The sequence below is a fragment of the Sus scrofa genome, chromosome 6, assembly GCF_054392235.1.
Source record: "Sus scrofa isolate SSC_HxYL_T2T_F1_AM1 chromosome 6, Sscrofa_HxYL_maternal_Yorkshire_Landrace_v2.0, whole genome shotgun sequence".
NCBI classification, from domain to species: domain Eukaryota; kingdom Metazoa; phylum Chordata; class Mammalia; order Artiodactyla; family Suidae; genus Sus; species Sus scrofa.
In genome coordinates this window covers 94,458,528-94,480,402 of record NC_139388.1, presented here as the reverse complement: position 1 = coordinate 94,480,402, position 21,875 = coordinate 94,458,528, and the positions used below count along the sequence as shown (strand labels likewise).

Below are 21,875 nucleotides of genomic sequence, written 5' to 3'. Positions count from 1 at the left end.
CTCCCTTGTTCTCAGCAAGACATCTTCCCTACTGTCCCTCGCTCACCTGATCGCTCCCTCTTCTGGTTCCCTTGTTCTTCATGGGCCACCGTGGACCATTCTATCAGACACTTGGTCTCACCGTGGCTACCAGTTCCATGGGGCTTGGTCCTCTCTTCCCACCACGACTGTGGGACTTGCAGGGCAGAAGCCCAGGCCCCAGTGCCCTCAAGCCTGCAGGGCTCAGTCCCAGTGGAGTTGACCCCTGAGTGGCACAGGACTTAGGAACTACTGAATCCTTCCTCTTCTTTCCACGGCTGGCCCCCCTAAACCAGTTGCTCCCAGACCATGGTTCTGCCAGTGCAGGGTAACACACCAGACCACATGTGACCACAAGGGAACTCAACCTTCCTTAATGGACCGGGGAGTGGGGGGGGGGTCACTGTTTCCTAGCCAGAGTCTTTTTTTTTTTTGTCTTTTTGCCATTTTCTTTGGGTGGCTCCTGAGGCATATGGAGGTTCCCAGGCTAGGGGTCGAATCGGAGCTGTAGCCACTGGCCTACGCCAGAGCCACAGCAATGCGGGATCCGAGCCTCGTCTGCAACCTACACCACAGCTCAGGGCAACGCCAGATCGTTAACCCACTGAGCAAGGCCAGGGACCGAACCTGCAACTTCATGGTTCCTAGTCGGATTCGTTAACCACTGCACCAGGACGGGAACTCCTCCTAGGCAGAGTCTTAATGTTGATTTAAAGCTGTCTCATTCATTCTGTCTCTGGAGGGAGAAAGGCTGAGGTTGGAGGACAGTAGACAACCGGAAATAAGAGCACAGCCTGTTGGAGAGACCCTGACTTGGCATGAGGGAGTCTGCTCAGTCCTCCTCAGAATGCTGGGCATTTCATGCCAACCTGGTTTGGGGGAACCTGGGGGAAGAGCGAGAGCCAGACACCACCCAGGGTGGCCAATTCTGGACTTGAAATGGTAGAGCAGACAGGGTAAGATGCTTCTAGAATCTGGCTCCTTTCCCTCCTGCTTTGTAATCAGCATCTTTGTCTTTTCATTTTTCCTAATTTTGTTTTTGATTAAGTATCCCCACCTTGTGGACAATTAAATGCGGGAGCTAATGGTCTTTTAAAAAATCTTTTAATATATGCTAAGAGCCTCTTAGCTTTTGAGAGGCTCTAATAAGACAAGGGAGAAAATGGCTCCTTCTCCTAAATTTAGAAAGAAGGATGATCATCTGGCCGATCTCAAGCAGAGGTTGGCAAACTTTTTCTTAAAGGACCAGCTAGGAAGTGTTTTGAGGGCTCCGAGTTTCTCCATTCAGCTCTGCCATCGTTAAGCAAAAACAACCTTAGACAAAACACACTTGACTGGGTTGGATTTGGCCCCTAGGCTGTGGTTTGCTGACCCCTGATCTACAGAACAGAGAGCAGAAGAGATCTATGTGTTTAAAATAAGAAATGTTCTAAGAAAGTCATGAAGAAGCTACAAAGGAGTGCCTGGTTCTCTCCACACATTCATCTCTTCTGTGTCTCTTTTAAGAAAGAAGCAACAAGGAGTTCCCATCGTGGCTCAGCAGAAACAAATCTGACTAGCATCCATGAGGACACAGGTTTGATCCCTGGCCTGGCTCAGTGGGTTAAGGATCTGGCATTGAATCCGTGAGCTGTGGTATGGGTCACAGACTCGGCTCAGATCCCGTGTTGTGGTGTAGGCCAGCAGCTACAGCCCCAATTCAACCGCTAGCCTGGGAACCTCCATGTGCCACGGGTGCAGCCCTAAAAAGACCAAAAAAAGAGAGAAAGAGAGGAAGAAAGAAAGAAAAAAGAGGCAAGGAATCATACATCATCATGCTAAGTGTTTTATAGGCCTCATCTCATTTCGGCCACTCACAAGTCTAGGAAGTAAGTGTCTTTATTGTCCCACTAAGGCACAGAGACATTGTCACTTGCCCAGGGTCCTCCCTAGCTTGTAAGTGACAGAACCAGCATCCAAACCCAGGCTCTTGGCTCCCCCGTTACTATATTTTTCTTGAATTATATCACTAGAGAAAACATAATTTGAAACATGTTTGTAAAAGACTTAAAAGCATCCACAAATAGGATGAAAAGCAGGTTTTCTACTTTCCATATCCCAGTAGAAAATTGAAACAAAAGGAAACATATTGCCTTTTGCAAAAGACAAAGAAAACAGGACACCACATGGAGGCATCAGAAATTGACAGCATAAAACGAAATGACAGCAATAAGAAGAACGTATCAGTTATGGTAATAAAGGTAATTAAACTCCCTATTAGAAGACAAAGACTCTCAAACTGGGTTTAAAAAAATACTCTGCTTAAGAGAAATACATGGGGAAAAAGATAAATTATCTACAGTGAATATGAATTTTCATGTTTAAAGTTGTTCTTGGCGGTTGTAAGAAATTTAAACAATACACAAGTACAATAAAGTTGAAGTGAAAATATTTATTTCCTAATCCCATTCCCCAGAGGAAAATAGTTTAACAGTTGGGTGTAAACATGTCCACATTTTTTTTTCTCTCTGTCTGTATACTAAATGTGTTACTTTTATAATTTAAAAAAGTCTATAAAAAAGAAAGGTCAGTTCTCCTCACTTCTGTAAGAGGAATCTAAGGGATGATGGTAGTTCATTGACGCATCTAAGGAAGAAGGTGATTACTGAGTTTCTGACATTATTCTATTTAATCTTGTAGAAAAGATTGTTGTGCTCTGTGCACAAGAACCCTGCCAACCAGCAAGGTGAACTGACTTGCCCGAGGTCACCCAGCTGGTAATCAGTGCATGCTTGCTCTGTGCTAAATACTCATTCAAGTGCTTTACCTGCCTTTTCCTATTGTATCTTCATGGCAGCCCTATGAGGGAGGAACTGTTATCCTCACTTCACAGATGAGGAAACCAAAGCACAGAGTGGTTAAGTAACTTGCCCAAGATCACACAGCTGAATGAATGGGAGTCAGGATTCAAAGCCAGATATTCTGATAGCAGAACAATCACTTGGAACCACCAAATGAGGTCAATCTGACTCCCAAGTTCATTTTCTTTTTGTCCGACCACAAAATGGTGAAGGATGGGTTGATGAGGGTCGTGGGGCGGCAAGGCTGGAGGAGTCAAGGAAGAGGCTTCCACTGCTTCTCGACATTCACCTTAAGACCCCCGGGGGGCCAGTAGTTAGTGTGGGTATGCCTACATCCACCACAGAGGTCAGAAATGCTGGCTTTGGGGCCAGACTGTCCTGGTGAGGACTCAGTGAGCTCAGATTCCTGGAATCCCCCTGTTCCATCACCCCCACCACCCCACCACGCCCTCGCCACCCCTCTCCCTTTGCTTCAACTTCAGCATCCCAGGTCAGGAGAAGCGGGTCCTCCCTCACAGGGGACACCAGCTCCTTGTCAGAAACCCAGTGCATTAGCCATCTCATGCAACCTACCACAAACCAGGTCACTTAACATGTGTTTTCTCACAGTTCTGAGTGCTGGCGGTCCGTGGTCAAGGTGCCAGCAGGGCTGCTTTCTCCTGATAGCCCTCTCCTTAGGTAGCAGATGGACGTAGTCTCGCTGTGTCCTCACACGGCCTTTTTCTCAGTGTACGTGCATTTCCGGGGTCCCCTCTTCTTATAAGGACACCAGTCCCATTGGATGAGGGCCCACTCTTAGGACCTCATTTCACTGTCATTGTGTCCTTAAAGGCCCATCTCCAAAGCCAGTTATATGGGGGTTAAGGCTTCAGCCTATGAATTTGAGGGGACACAATGCAGGCCTGACACCTAGTATCTCTATCTTTCAACCAGTATTTCATTCCTTCTACAAAATATTTATTGAGCACCTACTGTATGCCAGGCACTAGGATAAGGCACTGGGTCCCTCTTTTGTCCTATTGATAAGTTCTTCTCCTAGTTCAAGGCAGAACCCTCCCCTCTTTTTTTTCTTTCCCGTGTGTGTGTGTGTGTGTGTGTGTGTGTGTGCGCGCGCGCGTGAGTGTGTGTTCCCTTTTAACCCTAACATTTTTTCATGGAAATTTTAAATAGAGTGAATAGTAGAGTGAACCCCCATGTGCCCATCACCCAACTTCAACCATTATGAACTCAGGGCCTGTTTTGTTTCATTCATACCCCCCAGTGTTACCAGTATCCCCCCACCATCACCCAGCTCAGGAATTATTGTGAAGCAAATTTCGGGCATCATATTTCATCCACGACATTTTAATGTGTCTCTCTAACAGATGACAAGAACTCTTTAAAATAGAACCCCAGTATTATTACCTTAAAAATATAAAAATAATTATTTCATGCAATCAAACATCCATGATTATCTATCTAATCCTTTCTTTCACAGTATTTTTTTTTCAAGTCAGAACCCCAGCGAGGTTCGTACATTACAATTGGCTGCTATTTCGCCAGTCCTTTTAATCGCCACCCCCTTGCGATATTTTTGTGGAAGAAGCCGGGTCCTTTATCTTGAGGAGTCTCCTGCAGTCTGAATTTTGGTGATTATGTCCCTGGGAGGTTGTTAAACATGATTCTCTCTCTCTCTTGTATTCCCTTTAATTGGCAGTAAGATCTAGAAGCCTAATCAGAAACAGGTTCTGGTTTGGGGCCAGATTATTTTAAGGCGGGGCTCTTTGCCTCCATCAGATGCACATCATGTCTAGTTATTCCTCTTTGGGTGATATTAAGAGCCATCAGTGATCATAGCCTAGAGACTGCAAAATGGTACTGTTCTCTCTCTTCTTTTATAAGCTGGAATGGTTCCAGAAAATGTGCCTCATCAACTCTTTGGTTACCCCGAGGTATAGTTCATAGAGGAAAGTCAGGAGAAATACTTAATTATTTTCTTTTATCTACCAGTTTTCCTATTAATAAATTCACTGCCTAACATCTTCCAAAGTCGAACATTTTTTCGTATTATTATAATCCAAAGGATTTAAACATATTTGATACATTTAAATCCATTGCAGTTATTACTCGAATCGATTCTTAAATTGCCCCATTGGCCGGTGGGAGCCTTTTGAAGTTGGCCCAACTTCATCTTGTACATTTTCTGTCCTTGACCCAGAATCAGCTGTTTCTCCAAGGAGTCCTGGTTCCTTTTAGTGAGATTTTTAGTATCTGGGCACTTAATGCTATTGAGTGGGTCCTTGTTTCTAAGCCTTTTCAACGAACAGAGCCAAGAAATACTTTTTAAAAGATAAAATGCATCATGGGTTCATTTCATTTCAAATATAAGAACTCTTTTTCTTTTTCACTGAACTTCCTCGATGTCGTATCTATATCTTCTTTCATTCTTGCCGATAGTCCCAACTTCCTAACACCAACGTAATTCCCGTTCTTTAATACACATCAGGAGTCTCAGAATTGTAATACCACTACCGCCAACAGCAACATGATTACCAAAAATAGTTTTCATTTTTTTTTTCCTTTCAATTCTTCTTGTTTCTACATCCTACTAGGGATGGACTATCAAATTACTGTGTTTTAAAATCTCTTTAACTAGTTTCTTCTTGTGTGATAATGCTGCCAACAGATAACAGTAGTATATTCATTTATTTTACTCTGCTTTTAAGTTTTGAGAAATGGCTTATCAAATTTAAATCTTTTTTAAAAATTATCTGGAGTTCCCATCCTGGTGCAGGGGAAACGAATCCAACTAGGAACCATGAGGTTGCAGGTTCAATCCCTGGCCTTGCTCAGTGGGTTAAGGATCTGGCATTGCCGTAAGCTGTGGTATAGGTCGCAGACGTAGCTCGGATCTGGCGTCGCTGTGGCTGTGGTGTAGGCCAGCAGCTGTAGCTCCAATTGGACCCCTAGCCTAGGAACCTCCGTATGCTGCGGGTGTGGCCCTAAAAGGACAAAAGACAAAAATAAATAAATAAAGTGAAATGGTTACATAGTTCCAAAGCTAAACCTCTAAGAGAAACAATATTCTGAGAAAGTCTGGTGTTTATGCCTTCCTTCCATAGGTAATTTTGTGTTTGGGGTTTGCCCTTTCATTGCTGTTTTTGTTTTGTGGTTTTCTTGGCCGTACCTGCAGCATGTGGAAGTTCCCGGGCCAGGGATTGAACCTGTGCCACATCAGTTACCCAAGCTGCTGCAGTGACAGCCCCAGACCCTCAACCCACTGTGCCAAAAGGGAGCTCCTCCCACCCTTTTCTTAGATGAATGGAATCATACTGTACCCTTGCTTTCACTTCTTACCTCTCTATCTTGCTTTTATTCACTTAATCAAATATTCTGGGGACCATTCCATGACATTATGCAGAACATTCCTCAGTCTTGTTTTATAACTGCACAGATAGTCCATTTTGTTGATTACCCCAATTCATTCAGTCAGCTCTCTATGGCTAAACATTTGGGCTGTTTCTATTCTTTGGCTTTTAGAAATAGTGCTGCCTTATATAGCCTGGTGCATATATACGTCTTTTCATATTGTTGCCAGGGTATCTTTGGGGTAGAGTTCTAGAAGTAAAGTTGCTGCGTGAGAGAACAAGGGCCCACGAATTTTGCTGGAGTCTACCAGAATTCCCTGCATAGGGATTGTGCCCTTTTGCATTTCCAGCAGCAAAAGGGCACTAGAATTCCTACTTTCCCTCAGCTTCATGTGTCACCGGACTTCGGGTTTTCCCAACCTGATGGATGAGAAATGATTTCTCAGTGAAGTTAAAATGTGTATTTTCTTATTAAGAGAGAGATTTAGCATCTCCTCACATGTTAGAGACACTACACTTAGGAGTCCTCCCTTCCTCTTCCCTGCCTGGAACGTCCCCACCCCGGGATATGAAGCTGAATTGGAGAGAGTGAAGGACTGAATGAATGGAGGGGTTATTGGGCCAATCATCTGAGCGGAAGAGAGGAAGCACCCAAGGTAACAAAATGATGCGGCGGAGAAAGAAAACAAAATGATGACCACTGAAGGAAAGGGTTGAGTTTCTCTCTCTGGAGACTTTTTTTTTTTTTTTTTTTTTTTTGCTTTTTTAGGACCACACCCACAGCATATGGAGGTCCCCAGGTTAGGGGGTCTAATTGGAGCTGCAGCTACCAGCCTACACCACAGCCACAGCAACGTGGGATCCGAGCCACATCTGCAACCTACACCACAGCTCATGGCAACGTTGGATCCTTAACCCACTGAGTGGGGCCAGGAATCAAACTGGCATCCTCATGGATACTAGTCAGGTTCGTTACCACTGAGCTGCAACAGGAACTCGCTCTCTGGAGATTTTGTAGGGGATCTTGTTGATGGGTATGACTGCAGAGAGAGCAGCCTTGGCAGGCAGCAGCGACCATGTCATCCATGGCTTCCTGGAAAATGAGCGAGGACATCATAGTCCACCCACCGAAGAGCCTGTGCTGAATGGGAGCCGAGAGAGAGTCCCCCTCCCTGCTGAGGCTCAGTACCTGCCTGGGCAGGGGTCCCAGGCACAGAGCAGTAGGCACACTCCTGCCAACCTCCAAGGTCTCACATGTCCCTTGAAACAATAGTGAGAAGCATTGGTCATTTCAGCCACAAGGATGAATGGGTTTGGAAAACAGGTTCCCTGGGAAGTAACAATACCCAGAGGCAAGTACACTTTCAATGTTTGATATAGGCGCTGTAGAATTACTTAGTTTCTCCAAGCCTCAATTTACTGAAAATGGGGTAATAATCCCTGCTTATCAAATAAGAATAATAATGGTATCTGCCTCTTAGTGTTGCAGTTGTCACAAGGATAATCCACATTAAGTCCAACACATAGTAAAGTCAATAACCATGAGCTCATGCCTAACAGCTGTGCTTGTAGTGCTATTATGTGCTGCAGGGGGATTTGGAGACAGAGGTCTTGAGGCTAAATCTCTGCTCTAACTTTATTAGCTCTTGATCCAGTCTCTTAGCCTATTTAGACTTAGTTTTCTCCTCCGTACAAAAGGGATAACTTCGGAGTGTGGCTCAGTGGGTTAGGGACCCAACATTGTCTCTGTGAGGATGGGGGTTCGATCCTTGGCCTGGCTCAGTGGGTCAAGGATCTGGTGTTGCCGTGAGCTGTAGGCATGCGGTGTAGGTTGAGAATGCGGCTCAGATCCAGTGTTGCCATGGCTGTGGCGTAGGCCGGCAGTTGCAACTCCGATTGGATCCCTAGCCTGGGAACTTCTGTATGCTGCAGGTGCAGCCATAAAAACACAAGCGGGGCAGGGGATAATTTCATAAATGCCGTGTACACTTAAATGAGCTGATACACGTAGAGTAGTTAGCATCATAAGTCATCAGTAGGAGTTGTGTACTGTTAACATCGTCATCATTATTATTCTTTTATCTTCTTTGTTAATTAAACTTCCAAGTATAATTTACTATCAAGAATGCTCGACAATTATTGTAGATATTTCCAAGAAGATTATAGCATTGACAGAGGAAAGGTGTGGCACCTTTGGCTTTATGTCATGAGCCTGAATGCTCAGGGAAATTTGCAAAAATTTGCCGCATAGGAGTGTTGTGTGGCTCTTTATTCCCCTTCCTTTCCAGTCCTATTTAGCACATTTTGGCGTCTGGTAGCCCCACAGCGAGGGGGTCCAAGGGCTTCTTCCAAAGCTGGGAGGCTGCTTAGCATAAGATCTCTGGAGGTGTGCTGTCTTCCTCAGTCTGCATCCACACTCTACTGCTTGCTAACCCTAGATGGGAAGGGTTAGTTACTTAATCTCCATAAGCCTCTGTTTTCTTAGCTGTGAAATGGAGAAAAATAATAGCATCCTCCTCACAGAGCTGGTGTATCGTGCAGAGGGACCATGATTAGACACGTGAAGCTCAGCATGGGGCAATGCTGGGCTCTCGGTCCGTGGCCTTGGTGGTGACAGCGGCAACAGCTTTGGTGGCGGTGGAGATCCGCATCCTCACCATGGGTCTTGGGGAGGGAGGTGTCTTACCAGGGTGGGCGAGGTTAGACGGTGCTAACAACCACCCCAGAACTCAGTGGCTTAAAAGCATCACTTCCACCCTCAACTGGTTGGTCCAGGCGGTCACGTGGCCTTGCATACATGGACGTGAAAGGGGTGGACAGTGAAATCCAACCGTGGGCCCCGAAGGCGGAGTATTGAACTAGGTCTAATGACCACCGCAGGGGCCAAGGGTCTGGTTGCAGGAAGAGGCAGGAGTGATGGGAAAGATGGGAGAGGGTGGAAAGCGGAGGGATGGGAAGACGGGCAGAGAGCGCTGAGGGACCGAGATAACAGGGCCTGCAAGCTCGGAGCCAGCATGAGACAGGCCCAGACCCCGTGGGTCGTGTGGCTTTACCTACCTTGAACTACACACATCCTGCCGTCCACTCACTTACTCATTCAAGCGGTGGTCACTGGGGGACCTCTGTGTGCCTAACCCCAAGCGAAGGGCTGGGGATTCGAGTTGTATAAGATTGAATAATATGGAGTTCCCGTTCATGGCTCAGTGGTTAATGAATCCGACTAGGAACCATGAGGTTGTGGGTTCGATCCCTGGCCTCACTCAGTGGGTTAAGGATCTGGCGTTGCCGTGAGCTGTGGTGTAGGTCTCAGATGCGGCTCGGATCCCGAGTTGCTGTGGCTGTGGCGTAGGCTGGCGGCTACATCTCCGATTAGATCCCTAGCCTGGGAACCTCCATATGCAGTGGGAGCGGCCCAAGAAATGGCAAAAAGACAAAAAAAAAAAAAAAAAGACTGAATAATATGGTCCCTGAGCTCAGGGAGCTCACAGTGGGGCAGGCTTTATGGGGCTCTGACCAGCTCCAAGGCCAGGGCGCTGGGTGCCAGCCATGCCCAGTGGGCTCATGCTTCTGCCAGGGGCCTGACAATGGAGTAAGGAACAAAGAAAGAACCAGGGTGACCCAAATATGAGCTGTGCTTCAGCCCTTCTAGAATGGCAAAGAACTTGGCTTAAAGGATTCTTTTCATTCCCCTCCCGTGGCCCTTTATAAAACTCCAAGTGATGTCGCTGGATGTATCTATCCATCAAGGTCCCCAAAGACAGAACTCACAGTTTTTACAGTTTATGTCATTCTCCATAAAAATGAAAACAATACCTGCTGACAGACACATTTTATAGAGAGGTTTTTTTGTTTATTTGTTTGTCCCCTCAAGAGAGCTTTCTTCGCTCCCTTCTGTCCCCCCAGCTCCCTGCGGTGGCCATCTGACGTCACCTAGTGGCACCATCCTGTCTCCGGGCTGGCCTGGCTTCTACAAGGATGCCCTGAGCTGCGCCTGGGTGATTGAAGCCCAGCCAGGCTACCCCATCAAAATCACCTTCGACAGGTGCTGGTAACCACAGCCTGGGGGGGTGGGGATGAGGGGTGATGTCTCTGGAATGGGTATGGAAGGGAAGCTGGGGTGGGTGGGGGACCCGCACTGATGCTGAAATGACAGTAAGGTCAGAGAACATGGGAGCGGCTGCCCTGGGTGAGGATAGGCTGCACTGTCTTTGCTCTTGGCCTTGGATCCACCTCAGTAGGGGGGTTTGTGCCATTCAAGGGACCGTGACTGGAGGGGTAAGAAGAAGGCTGGGGTATCATTTGAGAGGTCAGAGCCCTTTTGTCCCCCAACCACATCAGACATTGAAGCAGGCCTTAGCATCTGAGGAGCATAACCCTGAAATCTCCAGGATGGGAAGGCGTCTTCCTCACCTCTGACCCAAACCCTGCTCATTTGCTCCAACTCCAGCTCTCACCCTGGTGGTGCCCCTCAGGTGGGGAAAGTGGCCACTCCACTAGAGCATGAACACAGACTTCTTCTAGACAAAGCATTCGTGACCTAAAATAGCAGTCACAAACTCTTCTGTAAAAGGCCAGGTAATAAATATTTCAGGTTTTGTAGGACACTTGCAGGTATCCATTGCATAGTCTTTGCTTTTTGTTTTTTTAAATACTCCTTTGCAAATGTAAAAACCAGCCTTAGCCCTTAGGCCTTACCAAAAAAAAAAAACAGACACTAGACCAGATATGGCCCTGGGGCTGTAGTTTGCTGACTCCTGGGCTTTAACTTTCTGACTCCCAAGAGGCTGGTCACCATGCCTCTAGGTCTGAAGGTGGGTCATGGCCCAGGCCACAGAGAGACCATGAGAGCCGCATCTGGCCAGAGGAGGAGGAGGGCAAAACACGCCAGGGAAGGTCCTCTCCCATCTCCAGTGAATGTATGCAGGTTCCATGGAAATCTCCCAGCCTGCCAGAATCCAGTTGCTCTGAAGCCCTGGGTCAGGCAAGGCTTTTTGTCCTCTGCAATTAATTGAGCCTTGGGTTTCTCAAGATGTCTTCATTTGGCAGATTTAAAACCGAGGTCAACTATGACACACTGGAAGTGCGAGATGGCCGGACGTACTCGGCGCCCTTGATCGGGGTTTACCATGGGACCCAGGTCCCCCAGTTCCTCATCAGCACCAGCAACTACCTCTACCTCCTCTTCTCTACCGACAAGAGCCACTCGGACATCGGCTTCCAGCTCCGTTACGAGAGTGAGTCTCGGAGGTGCAGATGATGGGTGGCTGGTTGGGTGGGAGGACCCAGGACTGTGTCCCCTGGGAGGTCCCACTCGGCCGCATCCCCAGGTGGTCTGTGGTCCTCGGAAGATGCTCCTGGCTCTCAGCATCTCCCAGAGCTCAACTTTCGGTACAATGCAAGGCCCTCCTCTGTGGGCAGATGACTGGGCGCCACCCTGCTGGGGGTTCCGGGGACTGAGTGCTTGACAGATGAGGGCATTGAAGTGAGACGTCACCTCCTGCTCACTCACCCCCTCTCGTCACCTGCATTCATCAGTGGTGCCTCGATTTAAAGAGGTTGATGTCAGTTCAGTTCTTTGCCGGCCATTCTAGAAACCTATGGCTGAGAACAGCCTGAGGAGAGGGTCATTTTCTTACTTGTGTTCGTGTCCATGACCCTTAGCATGGCATCAAAGCCACGAGGGACACTCTGCTGATGTTCACTGAATGAGGGATAAAGGAACAAATGGTCAAGCTGGCTTGTTGTCCCTGGCAGAGGGGTCTTCGGGTACCCTCCGCGGATACTAACAGCCACATTTGATGGGGGCAGATGACAGCCTCAGCCCTCCCTCAGTCAGGGCTGGCTCCCCTCCCTTCGAGTCAGCCAGGGCCCCTCTGTGCTCGCAGTGAGCTGTCTGTTCCAGCCGTGGGCTCTCTTTTCCAGCCATCACACTGCAGTCAGACCACTGTCTGGACCCAGGGATCCCCGTCAACGGGCAGCGTCATGGGAATGACTTCTACGTGGGTGCTCTGGTGACCTTCAGCTGTGACTCAGGCTACACTTTAAGCGACGGGGAGCCCCTGGAATGTGAGCCCAACTTCCAGTGGAGCCGGGCCCTGCCCAGTTGTGAAGGTGAGTCAGACCGCAAGGGGGCGCTAAAGTAGTGGGTTCCTTTGCTGCCATGAAAAACCAGGGAAGGAGCACTTGCTCACCCCCGTCAGGGAGGGTTGGGGGCTTCAGAAGAGGCTGTGGGGGAAGCTCCCTGGGCCACTCCAGCCTGTCAATGCTGTCTTCCCTCCTCTCTAGCACTCTGTGGTGGCTTCATTCAAGGCTCCAGTGGGACCATTTTGTCACCAGGGTTCCCTGACTTCTACCCCAACAACTTGAACTGCACCTGGGTCATCGAAACATCACATGGCAAGGGTGAGTGTTCAGGCCCATGGCAGGTATTGGGATGTGACATGGTCAGGGACCCAAGTGCCCTGGGGTCAAGATCACCTCCATGGCCATCTCCCTCTATGGTGACCTCTGGGCTTCATCTGAATTCTTTCCACCAATCAGAAAACTCCCAGAACCTTCCTATCTCTTTGAATCACAGAACTCATTCAACACATATTTTTAAAGTCTAAAGTCTCCATACTGGAAGAGATCTTAGAGATCACCAGCTCTTGACATCTCCTTAGTGCAAGAATCTTCTCTAAATGACTCCCAAAAGATGGCAGCCCACCTTCTGTCTAAGCAGCCCCCCGGTGGACAGGTGACCAACCCATCCAGCAAACAGCCACCTTTTCTCACTTCCTGGTAGATCTTATCCCTCCTAATAACCTGAACCTGAGCTCCTTGTAACGTGTCCTGGAGGAACACAGGCTGCACCTGCCTCCTGTTCTTTATGTCCAGCCTTCTGGTATTATCTATAGCGATCTTCTTCTCACATAACTCTCCCTGTTCCTCAGAGGAGTGTTTTCACATTCTTCCCCGGGTAGACTGCAGCCCCATCTTCCCTGACATAAAGGATTTTTGGAGTCCAAGTTCAAAGTAAGGGTGCCACGAGTTCCCACTGTGGCTCGGACATAAGAACCTGACATAGTGTCCTAGAGGATGCAGGTTCCATCCTTGGCCTCGCTCAATGGGTTAAGGATCCAGCATTGCCATGAGCTGTGGTGTAGGTCACAGACGCGGCTCAAATCCCAAGTTGCTGTGACTGTGGTGTAGGCCAGCAGCTGCAATTCCAGTTCCACCTCTAGCCCAGGGACTTCCATATGCCATAGGTGCAACTGTAGAGAAAAACAAACAAAAAAAAATCACAAAGTAAAGGGGCCAGCTAAAAATAAGCATGAGTCGATGTACCCTCTCATTCAACAACTATGATGGAGTGCCACCTAGGTGCCAGATACTGGGGCTTGGGAATAACCGGTAACCAGGCAAATGTGGCTTCCACCCTCAGAAGCTTACTCTGAGGTTCATCTAGAGTCAAAGTTCTTAGCCCCTTTGCAGTTTGGCAAACACTGCAACATTAGTCTCTACCAGCGATGCTTAGATTCCCTGCATTGGAGGTAGAAACCAGGGAGCTATATTCACTAACCATTAGAGCACTTCACTAACCATTGTGAGGCGTGCCCTTCAATAAGAACCTCTGATCTGGGAGAATTAACATGTGGAAAAGCCAAGAAACAATGTAAAGGGAAAAGGCATCCTTCCAGATGGGAAAATGGTGTTGTGGGCTAAAATAATTTGAACGATGTGGTATGAGTGTAGAGTGGACACACAAATCAGTGGAGGAGAATAAAGATCCAGAAATAGATTCCTCTGCATATGTGTGTGAGAAAGAAAAAGAGAGAGAGAGAGACAGTCAGTCTTTAGTATATGATTAAAGTGTCATTTCCAATCCGTTAAAGAAAGGATGAATTATTTAATACATGGTTTTAAAACAGTGGGTTTAACCATTTGGGAAAAAAGAGGGAAAAAAATCATACCTCACACATTTAACCACAAATTCTAGTATTAGAAGGATGTAAAAGGCTAGCATCAGGTGGGACGTACATAGAGAGTAGCACTAAAGGTAGACTCCACAAAGGCAAAGACTGTTAGATCTGATTAAATAACACTTTGAATGGATTTATGTTTTTCATAAAAGCAAGGAAATATTCGTTAAGTTCACGGACAAAAATATTTGCAACCTATATCATCATCGAAGGACCACCAAACCTGATGCGTAAAGGGCTCTTAAAACTTTTTAAGAAAAAGATGCCTGGAGTCCCCGTCGTGGTGCAGTGGAAATGAATCCGACTAGAAACCAAGAGGTTGTGGGTTTGGTCCCTGGCCTCGCTCGGTGGGTTAAGGATCAGCGTTGTCGTGAGCTGTGGTGTAGGTCGCAGATGTGGCTCGGATCCCAAGTTGCTGTGGCCGTGGCACAAGCTGGCAGCTGTAGCTCCGATTTGAGCCATAGCCTGGGAATTTCCATATGCTGTAGGTGTGGCCCTAAAAAGCAAAAAAAGAAAGAAAGGAAGGAAGGAAGAAAGAAAGAAAGAGAAAAGAAGAAGAAAAGACAAAGATGCCTGGATGATAGGCCTATAAAATAAGCAAAGCTATAAGCTAATACTTCATAAGAGAGGACATAAAAATGAAAAGGCCTCCACCCCACTAACAACTTTAAAACTGCATATTCACTGGGTCATGAAATGCCACTTCCCTTTTCAAGTCAGCAGAGAAAATAGTGACAGTGTGGGGACAGTGTAGAGATGTGAAAACTGTTCTTCGGTGCCAACATTGTGTGAAATGGTTCAAACTTTCCAGAGAATGATGTAGCAGTGAATCAGAAGCCTTGAGAATTTACATGCCTCTGGGCCCAACAGTTACCTCTTGGAATTTATCTGAAGAAAATAAATAAACTTGACATCAGATTTAGCTACAAGGCTATCCCTTAAAACACTTTATTAATCAAAAAAACTAGTAACTATTCAAATGTCTGTTGATAAGGCAGCATTCAGTAAATATATAGTAAAATGTATGCTACAGCCGTATAATGAGACACTGTGCAGCTACTGAAAGGAATCATGTGAAGAAATATTTAAAGACCTACAAAGGTTCGTTGCAATACACGGATGACTAAAAAAAGAAGTTTGCCAAAATAATATACTCGGTTTATAAAAAAATAAGCAGGGATGTGTGCCTAGAAAACAGTCTGAAAACTGTGCCCCCAAAAGTTAATACTAGTTGTCTCTTATTTTCATCTTTTGACTTTTTCCTAATTTTGAGCAACAGATATCTATGGCATGTAAAGTAGACTATTTGTATAAAAAAAAGAAAACGTGAAAGAAAAATCCCTTGTAATCCTACCGCATATACTTAAGCACTGTCACTTGTGCCTTTAATAGGCCTGATTTAGCCAGGATTAGGATGGCCTGGAGCTTCTTGAGCCACACAGGACTTTCTTTCTTATTTATTTATTTATTTATTTATTTATTTATTTATTTATTTATTTACCTATTTTTGTCTTTTGTCTTTATAGGGCCGCACGTGTGGCATATGGAGGTTCCCAGGCTAGGGGTCAAATCGGAGCTGTAGCCGCCTGCCTACGCCAGAGCCACAAGCAACGCCAGATCCCAGCCATGTCTGCAACCTATACCACAGCTCACGACAATGCCAGATCCTTAACCCACCGAGCGAGGCCAGGGATCGAACCCACAACCTCATGGTTCCTAGTCGGATTCATTTCCACTGCGCCACGACGGGAGCTCGGAGCCACACAGGACTTTCTAGCAGTCTGGGCAAGAAGGGGCTGTCCCCCTCTTTCCATGGTTTTGTTCCTGAGGAGAGGAGGGATGTAGGCAGTGTCCTTGTTGCTCTTGCAGAGCTGCTTCCCCCGAGCCTGGTCCAGATATGGCCACTGCCGGAGCCAGAAGCTACTCTGTGGCATCAAGAAGGAACATAATGGCAGCCCTTGGTGATCCCTAGAGGAACAACCCCATGTAGTCATGCCTTTCTCTGTGTCTGATGCCTGTAATCATAGGCGTGTATGTTCTTCGCCGCCTTCCTGTGTGTGCCTCTGCTTAAAAGTCAATACCTCTTGGAGTTCCCATCGTGGCTCAGTGGTTAACGAATCCTACTAGGAACCATGAGGTTGCAGGTTTGATCCCTGGTCTTGCTCAGGGGGTTGAGGACCCGGCGTTGCCGTGAGCTGTGGTGTAGGTTGCAGACGCGGCTCAGATCCCGAGTTGCTGTGGCTCTGGCGTAGGCTGGCGGCTACATCTCCAATTAGACCCCTAGCCTGGGAACCTCCATATGCCGTGGGAGCGGCCCTAGAAAAGATAGTAAAAAAAAAAAAAAAAAAAAAAAAAAGTCAATACCTTTGGATGAATTCTTAACAGATGCTTATTTGAGACTTGCACTTACTGAAGGGACTAGGCAAACACAGGGGAACAAGCCCTCTGGCATTGCCCACCTTGGATGCTAGTGGGAGAGATCAAAGTATCATGCCAGTGCTGGGATGGAGTAGACAGAGGTGAGGGAACATCTGGAGGCCAGCCCAGGGTCCTAGAGTTGAGACTTGGGCCATCCTTCAAGGATGACTAGCAGTTAGCCAGGATGAAAGGTGTTGTTGCTTTTTTTTTTTTCTTTTTAGGGCCGCACCCCGGGGCCTATGTAAGTTCTCAGCCTAGGGGTCTAATCGGAGCTTCAGCTGCCCGCCTACACCACAGCCATGGCAAAGCAGGATCTGAGCCACATCTGTGACCTACACCACAGCTCACGGCAGCACTGGATCCTTAACCCACTGAGCGAGGCCAGGGATTGAACCCGCATCCTCGTAGATGCTAGTCATGTTCATTAGTGCTGAGCCACAATGGGAACTCCTGGGATGAAAGGTGTTCTGAGCCAACAAGAGTCACTGGTTATGACCAGATCACGTCTTCCTTAGAATCACTGAAAGGCTTCACTAAACCCTTGCCCAGCCTTAAGCCCCAAGCTGTAAAATGGCTACAGCATGGCCCTAGAGTCCAGGCTCACTTTTCTCAGCCTCCTTCTAAGCCCTCTAAACACTAAGTTCTAGCTACACTGAACATCCTTCAGCTCTTAGAACTTCCTAGGCTTTCACTGTCCTCCAGAGCTTTTGTGCATTGGGACAATTTTCTTCTGGAACCCTTCTCTCCCTGCATCATCTCCGTGCTTCCCCTTGCGTGGCCAGCTCTTCATCCTTCTGCATTCACTTCCTCTATTACGCCTTCCTGCCCACCCCCACCTCCACCCCCGCACCCAGCCCCAGGCCTGGGTGGGCCAGGCCTCCATGGGGTCCCCGGTGATCCTGTACCTCCCCAATCCCAGACTTCACCCACCGTGCGAAGCTTACATTTTCATCATCTGCCTCCACAGCAGGATCTCTAAGCTCTTGGAGAGAAATGTTTGCCTTGTTTCCTGCCGTTTCCCCAGCTGCTGGCTTGATGCCTGGCACATAAGAAACTCAAGCAATATTGATATGAATTGAATGAAACTGAACTCAGACCCTTCTCCAGAGGGCCCTCCGCAGGCTCCTCGTGCAGCAGTATCTCAGATTAACAGACTATGAGGCTGCTGACGCTGATTGCTCCTGACCAGGTAGCGGGACGGCTGGGGCAACTCAAAACTCTGAAATTCAGACTTGTTCCCCTTGCCACATGCCAAGCCCCAGGGAACAGCTGGTTGAGGAGTCCAGAGAATGTGCCCTGCTCAGACCCCCAGACTGACATCTTTTTTTTTGTTTGTTTGTTTCTTTCTTTCTTTGCCATGTCTTGGGCCGCTCCTGCGGCATATGGAGGTTCCCAGGCTAGGAGTCTAATCGGAGCTGTAGCTGCCAGTCTACACCACAGCCACAACAACTCGGGCCCTGAGCCGCATCTGCGACCTACACCACAGCTCACCGCAACACCGGATCCTTCACCCACTGAGCAAGGCCAGGGATCAAACCTGCAACCTCATGGTTCCTAGTCGGATTCGTTAACCACTGAACCACAATGGGAACTCCAAGATTGACGTCTTTTAACTCACAAGACTGTCTGGGACTCAGAGGAACTGCGCACAGGGAACACCTACTATGTGCCAGGCACTGGGCTTTGCACGTGCTTCCCCAAGTGCCCCTCCCTCCAAGGCCTTGACGTCACCTGTAAGGGAGGCACCATGGCCGAAATGTGGCCTCTGTACACTGACACCAATTACGTCTGGGAGACAGAGTTTGGGGTGAAGCAGAAAGAAAAGCTTTATTGCTTTGCCAGGCAAAGGAGGCCACAGCAAGCTAACGCCTCAAAATTGTGTCCTGCCTTGAGAGGGGACAACAAGGGGTCTTAGAAGTTTAATTTGAAAGACAGGGTTATTGATTGAGGTGTCTACATTATTCTCCCTCCATAGATCGTTTCAGAGTCAAGTCTGGCATCAGTGGGTCTGGTGATGGTTTCTGGGTGTCTTTGGGGTTATGGTCCCTTGACCTTCTCTCTGGAATGAAGATTGATTCCGGAGAAGGGGTGTTGGGGAGTGTTTTAATTACAAAAGAAAACATTAGGTGCAATATAACTCTAACTAGAAAGTAACCATTAGGAGTTCTGTCATGGCTCAGGGGTTAAGGAACCAGACGAGTATCTGTGAGGACATGGGTTCAATCCCTGGCCTCACTCAGTGGGTTAAGGATCCAGCATTGCCATGAGCTGTGGTGTGGGTCACAGACACAGCTTGGACCCTCCGTTGCTGTGACTGTGGTGTAGGCTGGCAGCTGCCGCTCTGATTGAACCCCTAGCCTGGGAACGTCCATATGCTGCGGGTGTGGCCCTAAAAAGACCAAAAAAAAAAAAAAAAAAAAAAAAAGTAACCATTAGTAATAAGTGTGTGGGCCAAGGCAGGACATAACATAACGGAGACTCTTTTGATGAATTTATAGCTGTAGTGATATTTCCTGATCATCACCTCTTGAGTCAGCCTTTTGAGACTAAGCAGAGGCCTGGGAGGCTGAAGGAAAAGCATCTTCCTTCAAAACACAAAGACTTAGGGGCTTGCACACGATTTCAGTACCGGCATCCGCATAACCCAGACGAGGAAACTCGGGGAGTGTAGAGCAGCTCTGGCCCAGACCCGTCCGCTGGTTGTCAAGCTCTTGATCTGGAGCCCTTCGTCGCCCAAGGCTCTGCTGCTTGGGCTCCAGCGTGGCACAGGCGTCCTTCCCTCGATTCCGCATGGTTTGCTCCAGTGAAGCCTTGGTTTGTGTGCGCATCTGTCACACGGAATCTGGATCCCAACGCCAACAGGGGCCTCTCTATTTCTGTGACAATGTCTTCATTTTCTCACAGTAACCGCAAGAGCCCCAAGCGATCGGCACAGCTGGGAAGCCCAGAGGTGTTCATCTCAGTTGTTTACTCATCCTTAGCATCCCTGCCAAATGTTTACTCTTTTGGAGGGGTTATATTTGTACGCTAGTGAAACAGAGGGAAGGCATGCTGCTTAAAGCAGCTTCCTTTCCGCCCGTTCCTGGGTCTGAACCACCCTCCACCCAGCCCTGTTCCAGCCAGGAGGGAAAGGACCTCTGTTCCGCTGAGCCTGTCCCCAAGCTCTGCAGACGGAGGACGGTTTTCCCATTTTCACACATGTGCATGGGTCGGGAGGAGAGGGTCCCTGTGGGTGCACATAGGTCACTAAGCATGCCTACACCCCTCGTGTCACACACTGTGACCCCTTCAAAGCCGTCCCAGCCCAGAGGGCATGGTTACTCACATCCCTCTGTGCCCCTACCCTAGATCCTCACCGTGGACGTGTCTGTCTCTTCCACCCAACGGGGAGACCTTTCTCGGTGCTTAGCACTGACCTAGTCCTTTTTTTTTTTTTTTTTTTTTTTTTTTGCTTTTTTTTTTTTTTGCTTTTTAGGGTCACGTTAGCAGCATATGGAAGTTCCCAAGCTAGGGGTGGAATCGGAGCTGCAGCTGTCTGCTTACGCCACAGCCATAGCAACATGGGATCTGAGCCATGTCTTTCACCTATACCACAGTTGATGGCCACGCTGGATCCTTAACCCACTGAGTGGGGCCAGGAATCAAGCCCAAATCCTCATGGATACTAGTCTGGTTCATTACTGCTGAGCCAAATTGGGAACACCCAGGATCTCTTTCTCTGATAAATGGGTGCATCTCCGTTACCTGGGCACAGAGCATTTACAAGCTGCATCCCTGCTCCTGCCACCTCTCTTGGGTTCTGTTCCCCCCAGCCCCACCCAGAGCATCCCCAATACTCTGGACATCAGATTCTCTTAACAGAGGCAAGAATGTGAAAACAACTAAAATGCTTTAGCAGTAAGACGTTGGCTGTATCATTTATCAAAAACGTGTCAGTAATTATCTAGAGAAGTATCTCTCACGCTTTTATGTGCCTGCAGATCTCTTGGGGGATCTTGTTAGCACATAGATTCTGATCCAGGAGGTCTGCGGTGGAGGCCAAGATTCTGCATTTCTTTCTTACTTTCTGTCTTTTGTCTTTTCAGGGCCGCACCCATGGCATATGGAGGTTCCTAGGCTAGGGATCTTTTTTTTTTTTTTGTCTTTTGTTGTTGTTGTTGTTGCTATTTCTTGGGCCGCTCCCGCGGCATATGGAGGTTCCCAGGCTAGGGGTTGAATCGGAGCTGTAGCCACCGGCCTACTCCAGAGCCACAGCAACGCGGGATCCGAGCTGCGTCTGCAACCTACACCACAGCTCACAGCAACGCCGGATCGTTAACCCACTGAGCAAGGGGCAGAGACCGAACCCGCAACCTCATGGTTCCTAGTCGGATTCGTTAACCACTGTGCCACGACGGGAACTCCTAGGCTAGGGATCTAATTGGAGCTGCAGCTGCTAGCCTACACCACAGCCACAGCAGTGCAGGAGCCAAGCCGAGTCTGCGACCTACACCTCAGCTCACAGCAATGCGGGATCCTTAACCCACTGAAGGAGCCCAGGGATAGAACCTGCATCCTCATGGATACTAGTCAGATTCGTTTCTGCTGAACCATGATGGGAACTCCGAGATTCTGCATTTCTAACAAGCTCCTGGGCGATGCCCAGGCAGCTGGTCCCTGGACTCTGAACAGCACGTGGGTGCAGCATTCCTGGCCTTCCCAAGTTTCTGCCCTGGCATATCCATGGCGTGTATTCTCTTGGGCACACCCACGTGTGGGTGCATGTGCATTATACATCTGTCAACACGAACACGGCTGCCATGTGGATAAGTTCTGAGTTGCTCTGGGTGTTAAGAGCCTACTGTCCCATAACCTTGCTACACCCCCACCCCTCCCACTGCTGGCCCTTCCTACCGAGGGCTCTCCTTCCCTAGTGGGAGAAGCTGCATCATGGGGTGGTTTATTACACAGCCTCTGCCGCCAGGTTGCCTCAATTCAGATCCCAGCTCTCCAGCCTACTAGCTGGGTGACCTTGAACCAATGACCTCATCTCTTTGTGCCTTGGTTTTCTCAGAGGTCACATAAAGAGGAGAATAATCATAGCCATGCTGGAGGGTCATTAGCTGGATGAAAGGAATTTTCTCGTATCTTCCCTTCCAACTGATAGGGGCCAGCTTCAGAGCAACTAAAACACTCAGGACAGTGACACACCAGTACTTAGTGCCGAATGGACTAATAAATGAATGTTGCTGTCTTTATTGTGTGCTCAGCCCCTCCCTTTTCTCCCTCTCAGTCGGCCACCTGCCTCCTCC

The 21,875-nt window shown here is 48.1% G+C and overlaps 1 protein-coding gene across 14 annotated transcripts in view; it reads left to right on the top strand.

The window, feature by feature from the left end:
- The window catches only part of CSMD2 (CUB and Sushi multiple domains 2), a 646,878-nt gene that overhangs the window by 411,419 nt on the left and 213,584 nt on the right, over positions 1 to 21,875 (top strand). For all 14 annotated transcript variants that reach the window (XM_084963760.1, XM_084963751.1, XM_084963750.1 and 11 more), the window contains 4 exons: positions 10,109 to 10,247; positions 11,252 to 11,439; positions 12,128 to 12,316; positions 12,491 to 12,607. In XM_084963760.1, coding sequence (XP_084819886.1) covers positions 10,109 to 10,247; positions 11,252 to 11,439; positions 12,128 to 12,316; positions 12,491 to 12,607 — 633 coding nt within the window. The remainder of the gene's footprint in view (positions 1 to 10,108; positions 10,248 to 11,251; positions 11,440 to 12,127; positions 12,317 to 12,490; positions 12,608 to 21,875) is intronic.